We start from the raw sequence: 18399 nt of genomic DNA, 5'->3' as shown, positions 1-18399 counted from the left end.
TGAAATTTGATGTATGGAGACTTATGAATTTCTGGTTTTTATGTTATGATTAATTAAGAAAGACCTTGTAGAGGAATTTATGAGGTTGAAATTAATGGATAAGTTTATGTTTATGGAGTATTTAGAAATATCACTTATATTGTGAATATATGATTTTATGTGATAAGAAGTAACTTTCTGACCCATGCAGGACCGGGGTATTACATTTGGGTTGTTGTGTAAAGCCTTTTAGCTCTTTCTCATCATTCAAGTTTGCCTCTAACACCTCTATAGCGTTAGAGAAAGCGAATTTTAAGATTAAAAAATTGGCTACAAGGTAGCATGAGTAAAATGCTCAATTGGCGAAATAAACAGACATGGAGATATGCATAAAACAACAAGACAACAACAAGAAGAGTTCAGGAGAAAGGTGCAACTCCAAATGCATATGCTTATGCAACAGTTCAGATCTCCAAGCAACTGATTTACATTATACGTATAGATTTTTGGATCTATTTTTGTACGAAGAACGCTAGTACTACTGTTTTATTTATTTAGTTTGCACTTATTAGACTACTTTTATAGGTATTAAACAAATTATAATGTATTTTTTTAAATATTATGTATGTCTATTTGATTTTTTATTATTGGGTAAAATAAAATAGTTACCGTTCAAACGACCAAAAACCGTTCAAACAAGATAAGTAAAACTATTTGAACATTGATACAGAATATTCAAATGTAATTGGAATTAAATGTTCGAACAGTACTTGAAAACGTTCGAACGAAATCATCGAATGTAAAATAAAAGTTCAAATGTTATCTCATAGGAACTTGTTCAATCCTATCATGGTCCGATCCAAAGTCTTACTCATTACGTTCAAATATATTTTACTGTTCGACCATCAAATTATTTATTCGAACGTTTCCTCATGCCTATTTGGTCGAACATACTGGTATCGATCGACTATTCTCAAAGGACGCGTTCAAACATATTTGGCGTTCGGACGTCAAGTTTGTACCGTTTGAACATGATTTGATGACAAAATTCAATCATCCCAAAAACAAATATTTCGATTGAACACGATCGAATAGTTTTGCTCAAGTTCGTCCCAAAAGAAATTTTTTGGGACGAAATTGATATTTTCATCCTAAAATATCTTTTGAGACACTATTATTGGAACGACCTTGGGACGATCTTTTTCCGTCCCAAGAAATATTTTAGGATGGAATTATAGTTAAACCACTTTTGTTGTAGTGCATGAAGTTAAGGATCCCAAAACTATATATATATATATATATATGTATGTATATATATGCCTAGCTATAATTTTAGCAATAAAAAGGCATACTAGGTTTCTTCACCATCAATGCCCAAAGTGATTTTAATTTAGCGCAAGCATGAAATTAAATACAAAAGTTTCTGGGCTTTTGGCTTAATTTGCTAGTGTTTTGACAGTACTACTATTGGTTGAAAACTTATAATCAACGATGCCCATAGGCAATTTTGCTTTAGCTAGGCAGAAGATCGATCGATCGATCTTAAAGCTTCCCTAGCTAGCTGGGGTGGATAATTTAACTTTCAGGCACTACACGCAGAGGGAAGAAGAGGAAGAAATAAGATTATGGGCTTATTAATCTTGCCCACTGCTTTCACTCCAGCTCTTAATAGCTTCCAGCACTGCTTGCTTCACCACTTGAGCATCCAAGCCATGAAGGTGTTCTGGATTATTCTGCAAAATCAAAGAGCATCTCGTTCATCAATTTAATGTTACAAACGAAGGGGTACCTCATAAGATTGTCATATATATATGTGTGTGTGCGTGTGTGTCATGTGTGAAGTTTGCTAGCAGTCATCTAATTACAAAAATGAGCGAAAAGGAAAATAAGAAAAAGAAAAAACCTATGCCAACCACTCATTGTTATGTTAGTAGTACATATATGCAGAAAACCTGAAATGTGTGGCTCAAATTAACCATTTTTGTCCAATCCACACGTGATGTTCCCTGTTCTTTTTTTTTTACCTTTCCAGACTGAAATAAATTGATTACAGACTACAAAACCTCAGCAGTTATCAGACACATGATACTGATATGTGTATGTCCCTAGCTGTAGCTAGGTTGATACGTAGAAAATAAAAAACGTACGATCGAGTCATGAGTTGATCATTCTGTTTATATATTACCGACCCACATAGATCAATCTCTTGGAAAAACAAGTTCTTAGTTCCTTACTTCTCCTCCAACTGCTTCAAGCTGGAAAACGTCTGAACAAGAAACCCTAGCATCGTGCACATCAAGACCCAGCTTCTCGAAGGCTTCTAATATCGAAACGAGCAAACCAGGACAATTTTTTCCCGAGAACACATTAATAAGGAAACCCCTTTCTAGGGTTTCCACTGTAACTTGCTGAAAGTACAATAAAGTAATTAGAAGAGGTTATTTTTATTAATTTGGTAGAACACTAGAATTCAGGAAAGATGGATAGAATTGAGTTGAATATGCACCGCAGGCAATGGAGTTTGCGCACTCGAACTTTGTGAAGTTCCAGCATCTTTATTCAGTCTTTTGACTTTTCTCTTCAACTCCTTTATATATTTGGATGCATCTACTATAATTGAAGCTTTGTTCCGCTGCCAAAGACTAAAATTTCAGTCGAGAACACAAACACATACACACACAAAATGGGGAATAATCATAGATCATAAGGTGGGTTATCGGATCCGATCGATCGAGGAGGTGACAACCATATGGGGAGAGGTTTTGAGACTTTGAAAAAAGATTAGATATTACAAACCAAAGGAAAACTTCTAGTAAATAGCAATTGGTAAATGCTAATTACAGCACTAGAGTTGGTGGCAGCACGAAGCTGTTGCAACTTGTCATTCAACGCTGCTCTTTTATGCTCCGTAGAACCCATGCTTTCTTCTGCGCTCTGGCCTCTTATATTGATCACCTCTAATATGTTCTGTTTTCTCTTCCTTATTGATCTTCTCTTTGCGCCTCTTATGTTTGCTGTGTGCTTTGGGTGCCTTTTAAAGAGGGGATGAGCTCTCAAACCTATACGATTCCTTGTTTGTTTCCTAGCTGCATGAGTACCTGATCCATTTCCCCACCAAAAAAAAAAAAAAAAAGAGAAATTATACTTTTATCGAAGTGATATACGAAATTGACCTCTGTTTCTTCAAAATCTTCTTACGCTGATATGCCACTTCTTTTTATAAAAAATGAATCACATAATATTCGGCCGATAATTATAGTTGACAAATAAAGAAAACATCTGTGACACAAACGTGATACACAATTTTATACATGATTAATGAGGAATAATATAAGGAAAATGAGGAAACAAAAACCAAATTATAAATGAAGAGTGGAATAATATAAGGTCATGAAACTCATTTTAAACAAGTCTCTTCGATCTCTAAGGGTCCGTTTGGGTAATGTAGTGGAACTACTATTCATTATTTTAATTATAATTACTTTTCACCTATTTTTTACTACTTTTTATTAGTATTTACTTCTAGTTATTATTTTGTTATTATTTTTTTATTAATATTCATAAAATATCTGAAATGATATCACTACTCAAACGCAACAAAATAAAACTTTGAATCTCAAGAATGTTGGGATGATCCGGCCAGATCTCCATCTTTAAAAGATCTAGCCATCGACAACCACTAGTCTAGCTAGTTTATACGGCCTAATGATTGGTCATACAACTTTTTTCCTCTTTCTTGTACAAGAGAAAACACGAAATTGTTCTTCCGTTCACATTTTGATCAGTCATGATAAAGTTGACCTTGATGATCTGTACTAATAGTGTGTGTATGAAGAGCCTATATATATATATATATATATATATATATATATATATATATATATAATAAAATTGAAAATTTCAAGTACACCAATTAAGAATATTCGCTAGCTAGAGATTGACATATCTTGTAAAATATACACTAGAATTTTTTAGGTAATTAAGAATATATGTCACATTATACAATATTATTATGTCCCCAGATTAAATTAAAGCCGATCGAACAGATCATGCGAATCTAACTTAATATTAATATTGATAATGCATGGGTATAATGTACGTCGAGATATTACTTCTATGACCTATTCTAATAATGAAAATGCTTGTATGGCCTACACTATAGGGGCTGGCCAATATTATTTAGGAGCTCATCGAAAAATTTCGGCATTTTTTGGTTCTTTTAATTTTTCCAATAGTTGAAAATTACTTGAAGTTGATTGTGTGCACACATTATTTTCCAGCTTTGAGCTTAGGTATACGTTAAATCAAAGCTGTACCCGATCTCCGAAAGGGATCGATCTTGCATTCTCCTGGAAAGCCAACATTAATTATTACATTCATGTATATAATCACCCCACGCATAATCATTTTTTAAAATTTCAAGCTAGCTAGCTAGAAGAACTAGCTTCTTCCGGCACAAAATTAAGGCTGATCCTTATCATCATCGTCATCATCCCCATATATATTTGCACAATGATCATCTTATATATATATATATATATATATATATATATATATATATAACTACGTAATATAAATATATGCATGCTTTGAGGGCATTTCAGCGAAAAGGTAGGCTTGGTAGGTGAGATATATAATATTGAATTTGCAATATTAGAGAGAGGGACAAAACGGTGACGGCGAGAGAGAGAGAGAGATAGAGTGCGTGTGCAAGATCAGCCCCGTGAGAAGTGTTTTGGAGGGATTGACAGCTAAACTACCTTTGACGCTTCCTTCGCTGCTTTCGATGCCTCTTCTCTTCTGAACCCCAGAACTCCATTGTCTCCTCACGTGCAGATTCCTTCCCCTTAAAAACGCGTTTATTTAACCCTTCAGCAACAGATATTAATTCCCCTCCCCCAAACCCTCTCTCTGAACGTCGACCCTCGACACGCGTATCAATTAAGAGAAGGCAGCAATATATATTGCAACCAACCCTAGCGACGGTTCCAACTCTGCAGTAACATTTTGGCATTTGTTTTATAGATAGGAATGACACTCGGTTCCAATGAAGTTTTGTTTTGTTTTTTGAAAGCAAGGCGACAAAGTTGACTGTACTTGGATGTGATATCGATAGATAGTAATATAGCTAGTGAGCTGTACGTATGTGTGGCTTAAAACTATTCAATAGAATATATAAAAATCCATCATGCATCATTTTTCAAAAAAAATATGTGGGAAAAGTGGCAAAATTGAAGATGTTGATCAGTGGCTCTGTGCAGGTTATATATATGTATATATAATATATATATATACAGGAGAAAGAAAGATATCTGAATGTGCTACCATGCAACCCGAATATATGTTGGTGATAATCATTAGGAGAAGAAATTAAATATGCATGCATGGGGATTATGTCCAGCATTCCAAAAATAATTTAACCCAGATGGATTCATGATAAAGAGCTAGCTAGCATTTAATATGTCAATTGCATCTCTCAAACATCATCTCCATTGTATAAAAACAAACCACAGTGTACCCACCTATTCACATGTGTACCCATTAATCATCACAACAAAACAATCCACCGGAAACATAACCAGCTCTGAGCTGCTTGTCTGCTGCATGCCCTAGTTTCAATTTTATTCTTTCTAGCTAGGTTATATATATTAGAGTTCCTGGTGCTCTGTTGCCTTTATTCCCTTTATAATTATGCATAAGACAAGGAAATATTAGAAATTCCGTTGTTTGAATATATGTTTCCTACAGAAAGATATTGAGGACGAATTCCATTATTAAACTCAACCTTTATACCACGCACCGAACTATAATTTTATGCTCATTCATAACAGAAGTTGTACTACCTCTGCATCTTAATTAGCTAGCTAGGTTTGTATTGAATTCTTAATGGCGAAAGTGCCGCTAGCTCTCCCTAAATAAGCCACCATACCTTCTCTCCTAGCCTGATATTATTAGGCTTGAAATCAACAAGATCAGTACTAGTACTACTATATCTCTAAATTAATATATTATCCCCTGCCAATCGGCCACTTCCAATCAAAACCATGATCTATACATACACAATGTCATCGACCAGCTTCGTGTGTATGCCAAAATCCATGCCTCGCACTTCATCTTTGCTAATTAACTTTCTAGACTAATAAAAGGTTTATCTTCCTTCGGTCACCTGTATACAATATGCTTAATTGATTAATTTCACCTTAATTATCATAATCAGTTTAAGGAGTTTCTTCCAAATCCAAGCAATTAGAATCACCGGCCAGATGTTTAAACTTGATCTATCCAAACATCTCATGTTCTTTACTAGATATGCCAAATGGATTGGCCCTAATGGTCGGTACAAATATGCCATATATGATTCTGATCATTGCCGAGTATTTGCTATCTAGCTCCAGCACTCCACGACTCCACCTTCATTAAATGGCCACCCTCCTCATTCCATCCTCCCAATTAAGCCACTTTTGCACCATCATATGCTTAAGACCACTAGTACCCTTCCATAATAAAGACCTTATAAGGTCTGTTCAACCACCTTTTTATGATCTTATGAAGGATAATCATGGATCGATCGAGGACCAAAACGATTGGACGCCGGCATAAAAAAGATAAGTTACAAGTCCAAGTACATAGTACTCTTGGAACGAGAGATAATCATTTCCATCAAATCTATAAAATCTGATTTTTTTTTTATTCTTTTTTAATCCTTGAGGAATATCCCTCGGTCATGTGTACACGTTTTACACATCAATTAACTCACTGAATTACCCAAGAAATGTTTAATTTTCCACCTGACTTTTGCATTAACAACCCATTACACACACACACACACACACAAACAACACGCATACACTCCATGTACGTCTATATAATAATTAACTTATATACCAGTTACAATGCATGTACCTATAGATATTACAGCTAATTAATCATTCGTGTGTTGAAAATGAATGGACATAGCAAAATTCTATACCGAACCCAGAACTACTTGCTTCCCACTTTTACAAACGAGTGAGATGGCCCCATGTCTGATGCATATATTATGCGTTTGGATCATGCAGAAGGAGCTATTATTTGAGGAATAATCAGCAACACGTGCTTTACTTTTCCCCTTGACTAGATGTAATGATTAAGTGCCTGGGATGTCTGTAGCAACCTTGATTTAGTTTGTAGCTAGCTTTGCAAAAAGAAATTCCTATATATATCTTGCAATCCTCGATGTAGAACTCTATAATTGGACAACAAAATTGGTCTAGCTAGGATTAACCTCGAGTACAGTCAGAACTGAGGGTGACATCTTGGTGCTTAATTATCAGTGTGATCACGTAAAGCAGTAAATCATGTATTAGGTAATTAAACAACCAAAGAAACTTACTGGTATGCAACAAGAAAACCTAAGAACATATTTTAATATATTAATGATTTATTACCTCACTCGGCACCTTAAGAGGAAATGTTTTTTTGTTTGGTTCTTTTGAAAAAGAAACAGTAGTACTGTCTGCGAGAAAGTGGAGAAATGGTGCAAAAGTATAGCCATGCATAAGCTGTAAGTTAATCAAACTATTTCACTGAAAATACAACTTATTAAGAAAGACAAAGTGTAAGCATGAAGTTGTGATAACGTTTACCTACTTCCTTAATATTTATTAATAATCCTCACCCATTCCTCGATAGAGATCGAGGTTTTCAGCCCCGCCCATTTCAAATTAGTTGATCTTGCTTTAATAAGTAACGTACACAAATCCAGGGAATATTCTCTATTCATATTAACAATTTTAAAAATTATAAGAAATATTTGTAATTGTGTTTTGTACAATCATTACGTAATTATTTTGAAAAAAGTTAATAAAATATGAGATTGACATACGAAAAAAATTAACTTTTTAATAATAAATTTTATTTTTTTTAAAATAATTATGCGAGGGTTACTACCTCGTGATTATTCGTAGAATTACTGTGAAACTTTCCTATTATTCTTTCTACGATTTGATTGTTCTCCAGCTGATCACGACTCGAAGGTCGAAACTGATCAGAATGCCATTCATCTGTAAACCGGATACAAGCTAGTTTGTCCACTAATATTAAATATTTAATCGGAAAAATGAAGAATGTCTGTCGCCAGCTAGGGTTAGGGGGAAATATATTATTGTAGAGAGCATGATTAAATGTCCAATCAGACAATACGTACGGATATTAATACAAATAGTGCCAGATTTGGAAATGCGTCTCGTGACAACCTTATATTTAAAATATAAATAAATTCTTAGACATGCTTTTCCTGCATATATGAGATCCAATGCTTCGCGCGCAATTAGATAAAGTGGCATTAATATTCCATAGCATGTAAAATGAAGAGTAATTTATTTATATATGCACTAATTAAATAACTTTTATAAACATGTCATCACCAACATCAGATAGCTAGGTTAGTTTTGAATTCTAAACCTTGACCAGATATCGTCTATAAAAAACGATATTGATGGTTTGAAGCTGTATTCTAATACATATCTATAACATATTTAGATATAAGCTCAAGAAAAAGTACATGATCTACTTTCTTCTTACGAGTCATACATGTGAGTGATGGCAGATCATTTTCACTGATATAATATATATACACTTTTGCCTTAGAGATCAAGATATATATTATACATTAATATAGGTCGGGAATAAATATATATAAACACTGGAAGAACAGTAGTACCGATCAAAGGGGATACGTTCACATATTGTTTTCTCGGTACTGTTGCAGGCCTTACAATCTCTCGGACAGCTAGATTTCTTTTCCCCCTCAAACGTCTATATGTTCAGTCCACTTATGATCATGAATTGACGCTCAGAATTAATTGCCATTAAATTTATGGGATAGGGCAGTACTGCTAGCTAGGACCGTAATATTCTAATCCTAGCTAATTAAATTAAGTGGGAATGACCCACGATGAAACTTTAATTAAATCCCAGCATACATATATATATATATATATATAGCTCGTACCATCAAGAAATAGCGCATCTCAGATTTCTTTTTTCTTTTTTTTTTTATCGCGTTTATGAGTCAGCCCTACCCCACGAACAAAGTGAATCCAACTTTTTGGTATTAGGGGCCAAATTCCTGAGTAATAATAATTATTAAGGTAGGCAGTACTCTTCTGTTATTTGATCAGGACAATATTATTGGAATAGTGGGGTCTCTAGCTAGTCTGTGACAACTGATGTTTAAGTCACTGGGCCGGGGGCCAGGCAGACATGCCACTCCTCTGTTGTGACCTGAGACTAGTGACATTTAAGGTTCACGGGCTAAGGTTCAAATTACGAAACACAACAATTGCATCTAAAATTGTGTAAAGAGAAAGGGAGAAATTTTTTTTATATATATGATAGGAAAAACTCATTACTGGAGCAGATTGTACAATGTGCATGGCGCTCTTTGTCCCTTTTCCTCACATGTTGGATAGCCAGCAACATGCAGATCAGACGAAAACAACCTGCAAAAGTACTGCATGCAGATAGCACAAGGATATCGAAGTAATTCGGTCCTTTAACCAAAGAGCATTTCGCACAAGACGTTTTCGACATGGGGCCGTCGGACAGCTAAGATTTTAACTTTGGACTTGCTAGATGTTCAATTGCCCCAAAAAATAGGAGCTCGCCTTGAGCTAGCTAGATCAGATCCTCTCTCTGTGTTGAAAGGAAGAAAGTGACATCAGCTCTTGATCTGGCCATGCATGATGACCCAATATGTTACCTATGGAAGTTGTCCATCATAATTCTATCAAACAGTAGTTTACAAAACGATAGGCCAGAACTCCTAGAAAATTGGCAGCAATATTTGGCCGGGTCCTTTCCTCGATCGAGGCCTTTTATATTATTAGTTTTCAGTTTAATTAACATGAATAGTTGTCAAATAAACGAATTATGATCATGAAGACCTTTGACCAGAACTCTCTCTCTCTCTCTCTCTCTCTCTATATATATATATATATAATTGGATGCATTTTTCATGAGAAGTGAATAATTAGCTAGTCACTCCAGAAATAATTTGATTTCTAGTGGGATCCACTCTGAATAAGTTGAACCCCTCTTCTATTACATAATTAATATGTCCACATCGAGTACATATATCCTGATCATTCGCATTGAGACACATAAAAAGCCCAAAATTTAATAAATAAATTTTCTATTTATAAGCCAATGTGTAGAATATATCCTCCATGCCATTAACATGGTAAAACTTTATTTGCAATAAAATTTTATAATTCAAATCTTTTACAAATTAAATCCTGTCATGTGAACGTTGTAATTAAGGAGTATTGTTGTAGCAATTAGTCAGTTACTTTGTAATTAAGATAGTTTACAATTTTTAGTACTGCACGTGTACGCAACATTTATTTCCTTGTATATATATAAACTCTATACACGTTTTGGTTCTCAATACACAGAATATAGCAATCTTGATTTCTAGAATATTCTTGCGAGCTCTCTCATTCTTGTTTCTTGAATATTGTTGTGTTTTGGGTGATTGGATCACTACAAGAAATAGGGCATTTTCCAGCGAGAAAAATCGCCGCAAATAATCCTCAAAATCACTGCAAATAACTTTTCGCAACGATTTACGCTGCGCCGCACATTCGTTACAATTGTTGACTCACTTAAAAGTTCAACCAGCTAAACCCAAAAATCGTCGCGAAAAATGTTTATTTCCAGCAATTTTTTTCGTTGCTAATATCGTAAATTACACCGCAAATAACGTTCATATTTCAGCCTTTATCGCTGTGAAAAAGTAGTTGCAGCGTTTTATATCGTCGCGAATATACAAAATATCGCCACAAATATCTTCATATTATTTGCAGTGTGTCCAAAAATCGCCGTGAATAATATATTTTTGTGGCGGTTAAATTCGCCGCAAAAATATATATTTTCCAGCGAGTAATTGTTACTGCAAAAGAGTATTTGCGGTAATTTTTGTCGCTGCAAATAAGCTTATATGAAGAAAAAAATTACTTCCGACAAATTGAACTCGCCCGAAATGATGTTTCAGAAAATAAAAAAAAATGCACAAAACATAATAAATAAAAAATATAATGCACATCCAAATTATATTCACTATAAATTTCTAAATTCGATTCCCACATCTTTTCTTTTTTCACATTACCTAGCTCCACTCAATACATGTGCAAACTACTAAATCAAAAAAAACACCCAAACAAGAAAGAGAGTGAAATGGTTCTCACACTCATCACACCAAGTGACAAGTTCTCGTACAATTGGTTACAACAAATTTTAGACACTCCATTACAACACTTTTGCAAACAATGGTTCATAACCTTGAATCATAGGTTTTAGCACATCAATCTCAATAAGGAACCGGAGACTTCATTCATGGTTGTTGATAAAAACAACAACAAAAACAATGGACTACTAAACTCTGCCCAAACACACAAATATGTACAGAATTTATATGATTGATTTAACCATATATTTAGCATTTTTGTGTGGTAATAGTAAGAACTTCCCACTAATATCTTCCATTCACGAACTTAATCAACTTTCAATTTGTCTTGAGTAGACTAATCAAATTTTAAGCTTCAACTAGTTCATGGAGGTATTAATTAATGATAACATACCTATGCTCCAAAAACAATCACGAGGCTTTACAAGCTGATAAAGCTCCCCCTGCAAGCATTCAAAGTGCATGATGAGCCAAGGTAAAAATAAGCTGAATGGAGCATTTTACATAGAAGGAAACAAAAAGTTGCAGAAACCATATCCATTAACCCAATAGCTATCATTTCATTGTTTCCATCTACTCGGTAGTCCTTTAGAGCAACAAAAGTCCTTCCCACATCAATGCCTTCCTGTTTGAAACAAAAATAAAACAAAAATCGATTAACATTTTGTGGTTATAAAAATAAAAAAACCATTACAAATATTGAATATTGATGGGAAATAAAACATACTGTGAGGGATAGGATGCTAGTAACCAGCCCTATCTTCATTACCAGTCCTAGGTGGGTACCATGAAAATGCAACATGTGCCATGAAGGTGGGTTCAATCCTTCTTGTAGTTTTCCAATCTACAAATCAAAACAGCTTAAAAATTAATTAGTAATTAGGATTTTGGTTACGTTGGCCGGCCATAAGTGAACATTGGAGTCTTCAAATAGGAAGTAGGGCCTTGCAAATAACTTACTGTGCTAATGCCATGATGATCAGCCTTGAATGCAAAGACCAGAAGGGTTGAGAGGATCACAAACACAAGAGGGGCTCTAGCTAAAACCCAGAACAACTTTGGTTTTCTCATGCTATGCATAATACATAAGATCACGCAACTAATTAAATGTTATTATTCAATATTGGAAAATGAATTAAGTTGAATTGGAATGAAAAACTTATAAAAAATAATGAATAAGAACTAAGAAGCTGTAGTACTCGAGAGCCTTTCTTCACAATATGGTAAATATATAAGTGAAAATTAAAACTATGGTTTTGGTAAAATCTTCAATTAGTATCTATATATTAATTTTTCTTTTGAGGTCGGAAGTAAAATACGTGTTATCAATCCTCGAGGCAAAAAATGGTACTATACATATAAGTGGTTATAGTGGCGCCATCTACCGTTTTTTTTTTTTTTTTTTTTTTGCATTCGACGATAGGGAAAAAAGAAACAAATTGACAAACTAAGAAACTTAATAAACTAATATAGTCTCAACAAATATAGTACTAGGGGTGAACACCAATCAAAATGCATAGTAATTCTAGGCAAAATCTTCTTTTTATAAGAATTCAGACCTAAATTAAAACTAAAATAGTCTAGAAAAAGCATAACCAGGTAACATGAACAAACAACAAAAAAACTAAGAGCTTGAAACAAGAGAAAAACCTAAACAAAAATAGTAGAGGATTAAAAAAGAACCCAAAAAATCCTGAAACTGAGAAGTTGTATTATTACTAGCTAGAAGTAGCACTCCAGATATAAAGAACTTGCTACAAAGTATGTTATTCCAACTTAGCCACAAAACCTGCTGCTTGAGTAACTTAACATATTTTCATTTAACAAGAGACTTTTATCTATAAGGCCATATGTATATGTATATGTATATGTATGCACTAATATATGCCTGAAGACCATTCAAGGTCAATTACCATTATACCTTGACTTAATCTACTCCCACATTTGAAACATTAAAAGACTCACCTTGACAATTTTGGCGCCGGTATCATATGCAGATAGTATCTGTAAATCACACATTGATGGAATTAAGTTCTCATTCAAGGGAAAATAATCTCAAATGTTTCAAATATAAACACAGATATAAACAAACCCATAAACAAACTAGCGACCACACAGATATAAACACAAAACCCAATCTCCAAACAGAACTAAAACAAGAAATCAAACAAATATAACAAGAATGAAAATAACCCATAAACGTGAAAACAGAAGGCAATATCAGGGGTAGTCGTGGTGATTGCTTGGTGTGGAGTGGTGGCTCCGGAGGAGCACGGTGGCGTTGGGGAGACCTGGTGGCTGTGGACTGCGAACAGAGCAAAGGAAAGAGGGAGGGCCTCAGACTGTTAGGCTAGGAGTGGAGGAGAAGAGGGCTCCAATGGAGAACTGGCGACAGCGTCAACGTGTGGATGGTGGCGAACGGCGCCCCTAATGGCTGCGATATAGAGAAATCTGAGAAAGAGAAGGGTGATGCCAGATTCAGGGATGGTAGAGATCCGGCTGGGGCTGGGGGAGAAGGAGCAGGTGGCCTTCGAGGTGAGGTGGTAGTGGCGTGGTGGGAACTTTTGCAACGGGCTGTGTGCGGCGGCGTGGGTTGTGTGCGATGGAGGGATTGGAGACAGAGAGGGGCAAGAGGGGGGGGAGGGACGGAGGGAAATGAATGGAAAAAGAGTGATTTTTGCATTCGACGGAAATGAAATTTCGCTACAGTCAAAGTACTTATTGCGGCATAAAAAATTGCCGCAATAGCTATGAAAGTCTCCGCAAAAACTTAACAGTTAATTTCTTCTTCCTCAGTATTATCCAAACTCGTGCTTTTAAGTCACCGGCAAAATTTAAATTGCCGAAAATAAGTATTATTTTCGTTATTTTTTTTGCGGCGATAAAAAATTCGTTGGAAATAGTTTTTTTCGGCGATTTTGAAAGTAAAAAATCGTTGCAAAAGACCACTTTACAATTGCAACGATTAACGAACCATCGTAACAAATTTTTTAATATTCCAGTGAATTTTTTTTGTCATAAAAAGTGAATAATCGCTGCAAAAGACCAATTTAGTATTTGCAGCGAATACTATCGAGGCAAAAAGTTCAAAAATTGCCGCAAAAGACCAGTTTCAAAATTTTATGTAAAAAAGTTGCAACGATGTAAAAATCGCTGCAATTAAAGGCTTTTTGCGGCGATTTTATTTTCAACAAACATAAAATCGCCACAAAAAGCCTTATTTCTTGTAGTGGATATTCATCCTGTTGTGTTTTCTTACATGGTATCAGATGAAATTTGGTCATTGTTGATGGTTTCCTCTTCTACATCACTTGCTATCAATCTCATGGATGATTCTTCAAATCCATATTTTCTCCACAATGGAGACAATCTTGGGATTTGTTTCTTAGCTGTTGGATGGAGATAACTATCATTCTTGGAGTCGATATATGAGGATGGCTCTAAGAGCAAAGAATAAACTGATTTTTATTGACAATAATCTCAGTTTGCCTTCAGATTTTTCTGGTCCTGTGCACAATACTTGGCTTTGATGTAATGATATGGTATTCTCATGGATTCTCAATTCCATCTCGAAGAAAATAGCAGCAAGTTGAATTTACATAGATACAACGGCTGCACTTTGGGCTGATCTCAAGAAACATTTTTCACAATAAAATGGGCCATGGATTTTTCAACCACAAAACGATATTTCATCCTTACTTCAAGAAGATATGTTTGTAAGTGATTAATATACTCAATTAAAGAATATGTGGGATGAATTGATGAATTTTAAAACTTTTTTGAATTGTGGATGTGGACCAAATTATAATTGTGGAGTGTTGAAAGGAATGATCGAATCTCAGCAACAAAAGTATGTGATGAAATTTTGATACGAGGCTTAATGAGACTCATTCTCATGTTAGAGCCCAAATAATCTTAACAGATCCCATGCCACCTATAAATAGGTTTTTTTTTTTTGGCAAAAAGAACGTCATCATAGCATTAACCCTTGTAAAGTTCCTAATTTGGAGTTTGCTGCTTTGATTTCTACAAGACAATCATCTAATTGCCAGAAATCTGCACCAAGATCCAAATTATCTTCACAAAAATCGAAGCCTATTTGTAGTCATTGTGGAATGACGGGACACACGAAAGAGAAATGATACAAATTACATGGGTATTCTCCTGGTTACAAGAACACAAAGCCTAAAATAAATTATGTTGATGGTAATTCATCTGATATAATTTCACAGGATATACGAGTTAGTGAGATGCCTCAAGTACCTTTTACTCAAGACCAATGCCAACAGTTACTTTCTTTTCTTAAGATACATAATTCTACTGAAAAACCTGTCTTGGCTCATTTAGTAGGTCCACATCCCTGCCAAATCTCCAATCATTTTTCAATCAATCATGTATATTTCTCTTTACCATGAATCTTAATCCTTCTTTGTTCTCAATCAAACAATACCAATCAAATCTTAATGCATGTTCCATGGATTATCGACACTAGAGCTATTGACCATATGGTTAGCTCAATGTCACTTTTCTCATATTACAATATTGCTAATTAAGCCTTTGTCACACTGCCTAATGGATAGAAAGTTTCCATTACACACACATGAGTTGTTAAAATTTATTATTCCTTAATTCTTCATAATCTCCTGTGTGTTCCTTTGTTTTTCTTTTTTTTAATCTTTTGTCAGCTAGTTAACTTACTCATTCTTCTAAATGCTACTAATTTTCTTTAACAAACTTTCCTTCATTTAGGACCTATATGCATAGAAGACAATTGGTCTGGGTGAAGAAAGAAGTGGTCTTTACGATTTTCTGCACAATAAAGCATCAATTTCTTATGTATATGGTTCCAATATATCTTCTATTTTTAGTTCTTCCTTTGTACCTTCTGCTTGTACCCCTGTCAAGTTAGATCAATTGCATTATCGTCTTATCCTTCTTCTCTCAAACAAAGTTTCTTACATGAACAGTTTCCTGTTGTAACCCCTTCAAAACATACAAATTGTGATGTATGTCATTATGCAAAACAACCTCGATTGGCTTTTCCCAAAAGTGAATCTCTCACTTATTGTCATTTTGAAATAATTCATTGCGATATATGGGATCCATTTCCCATTCCCACTCTAGATGGTTTTCATTATTTTTTAACTGTCGTTGATAACTTCAAAAGAGCAACTTGGGTATATCTAATGAAAACAAAATCTGAAACTCCAACCAAACTCATGTCCTACATTACTCTTGTAGAAGCACAGTTCAGTTGTAGAGTAAAAACTCCATGGAGTGATAATGGATTATAGTTTGATATGCTTACCTATTTTTCTACAAAAGGGATCATTCACTCAAAGAGATGTGTAGCCACTCTTCAACAAATGAAGTAGAAAGAAAGCATAGGCATTTACTAGAGCTTGCATGAGCCATGAGATTTCAAGCACATTTACCACGTTTCTAGAGGGATTGTGTTTTAACAGTAGCTTGCCTACTCGTACTCTCTCTAATAAATCTCCCAATGAGGTTTTATTCTTTCAAAAACCCACCTACTCTCATTTAGAAGTGTTTGATAGTTTATGTTATGCCAACACTTTTACTGCTCACAAGTCAAAATACAACTCTAGAGCTAGGAAATGTCTTTTTCTTGGTTATCCTTTTGGGGTAAAAGGGTACAAAATTGTATGATTTTCACTCTAAATCTTTTTTCTTGTCTCAAGATGTAGTATTCTATGAACATTTTTTTCCTTACAAAAACAACAATACAATTTCTTCATATCCTCGATCTATCTCTTTATATTCTTTTGTTTTGCTCATTTACGCATCAAACACACCAATTGTTACCTCACCTTCTGTCAATAATATTTCTTTAGAAGTTTCTAATCACTCTATTAGCCTTGATTAGTCTCAGCCAATTTCAAATAATAATCCACCTGTTAGAAGGTCTACTAGAATCAAGCATCCAAACAACATTTGCAGCAATATCATTGTGATTTGATCACTTCTTCTTTGTCTAATATTGATTCTTCCATAGCTATAGCTTCTTTCAAGGTTAATACTCCTTATTCCTTGTCTACCTATCTCTCTTATAACGAACTTTGTTCCATTCACCATGCTTTTACTATTGCACTTTCATCTCACTTTGAGCCTAAATACTACCACCAAGACATTAAGTTTGCCGACCACTAGCAAAAGGCCATGGCAGCTAAGTTAATTGCTCTTGAGAAAAATAATACTTGGATTTTCACTGACTTGCCTCTTGATAAACACCTCATTGGGTGCAAATGGGTGTAAAAAATTAAATACGAATCAAATGGCACCATCGAAAGATATAAAGTTAGGCTTGTAGCTAAAGGATACACTCAACAAGAGGACTTAGATTTTATTGATATATTTTCTCTTGTGGCTAAACTTACAAGTGTTAGATGTTTACAAGCCATTGCTTCCCCAAAGAACTGGTATTTATGACGCACTTCTACATGAAAATTTGGATGAGGAAGTGTATATGACACTACCTCAAGGTTTTGACAGAAAGGGGGAGACTCAAGTGTGCAGGTTATAACAAACTTTGTTCCACTCACCGTGCTTTTACTATTGCACTTTCATCTCACTTTAAGCCTAAATACTACCACCAAGCCATTAAGTTTACCCACTAGCAAGAGGCTATGGCAGCTAAGTTAATTTCTCTTGAGAAAAATAATACTTGAATTTTCACTGACTTGCCTTCTGATAAACATCCCATTGGTTGTAAATGGGTGTACAAGATTATATACAAATTAGATGACATCATTGAAAGATATAAAGCTAGGCTTGTAGCTAAAGGATATTTATTGATACATTTTCTCTGGTAGCTAAACTTACAAGTATTAGATATTTATTGGTCATTACTTCCTTGCAGAACTGGTATTTACATCCATTAGATGTAAATAGCGCATTTCTGAATGAAGATTTGGATAAGGAAGTGTATATGATACTACCTCAAGGTTATGGCAAAGAGGGGAGACTTGGGTGTGCAAGTTAACAAAATTACTCTATGGCCTAAAGCAAGCTTCTCAGTTGTGGTATTATAAACTCACTAGTTACCTCTTACAACATGGTTTTACACCATCCAAGTGTGACTATTCTGTATTTACTCGAATTTCTAATCACATATTTCTTACTCTTTTGATATATATTGATGATGTGATTGTGGCTAGCAATGACCTTAAGGC

At 34.7% G+C, this 18399-nt stretch overlaps 1 protein-coding gene across 1 annotated transcript; it reads right to left on the bottom strand.

The window, feature by feature from the left end:
• Positions 1-1359: 1359 nt before the first annotated feature.
• On the bottom strand, positions 1360-3008 carry LOC121264088 (transcription factor SCREAM2-like). The gene is made up of 4 exons (XM_041167136.1): positions 2821-3008; positions 2486-2611; positions 2214-2387; positions 1360-1712 (listed from the first exon to the last, which is right to left on the bottom strand). The coding sequence occupies exons 1-4, from the start codon at positions 2896-2898 to the stop codon at positions 1614-1616; spliced, it is 477 nt and encodes a 158-aa protein (XP_041023070.1). The 5' UTR covers positions 2899-3008; the 3' UTR covers positions 1360-1613.
• Between the last annotated feature and the right edge of the window lie 15391 nt (positions 3009-18399).

Source organism: Juglans microcarpa x Juglans regia, chromosome 5D, assembly GCF_004785595.1.
Source record: "Juglans microcarpa x Juglans regia isolate MS1-56 chromosome 5D, Jm3101_v1.0, whole genome shotgun sequence".
Taxonomy (NCBI): Eukaryota; Viridiplantae; Streptophyta; class Magnoliopsida; order Fagales; family Juglandaceae; genus Juglans; species Juglans microcarpa x Juglans regia.
This window is presented reverse-complemented; position numbering and strand designations above follow the sequence as displayed.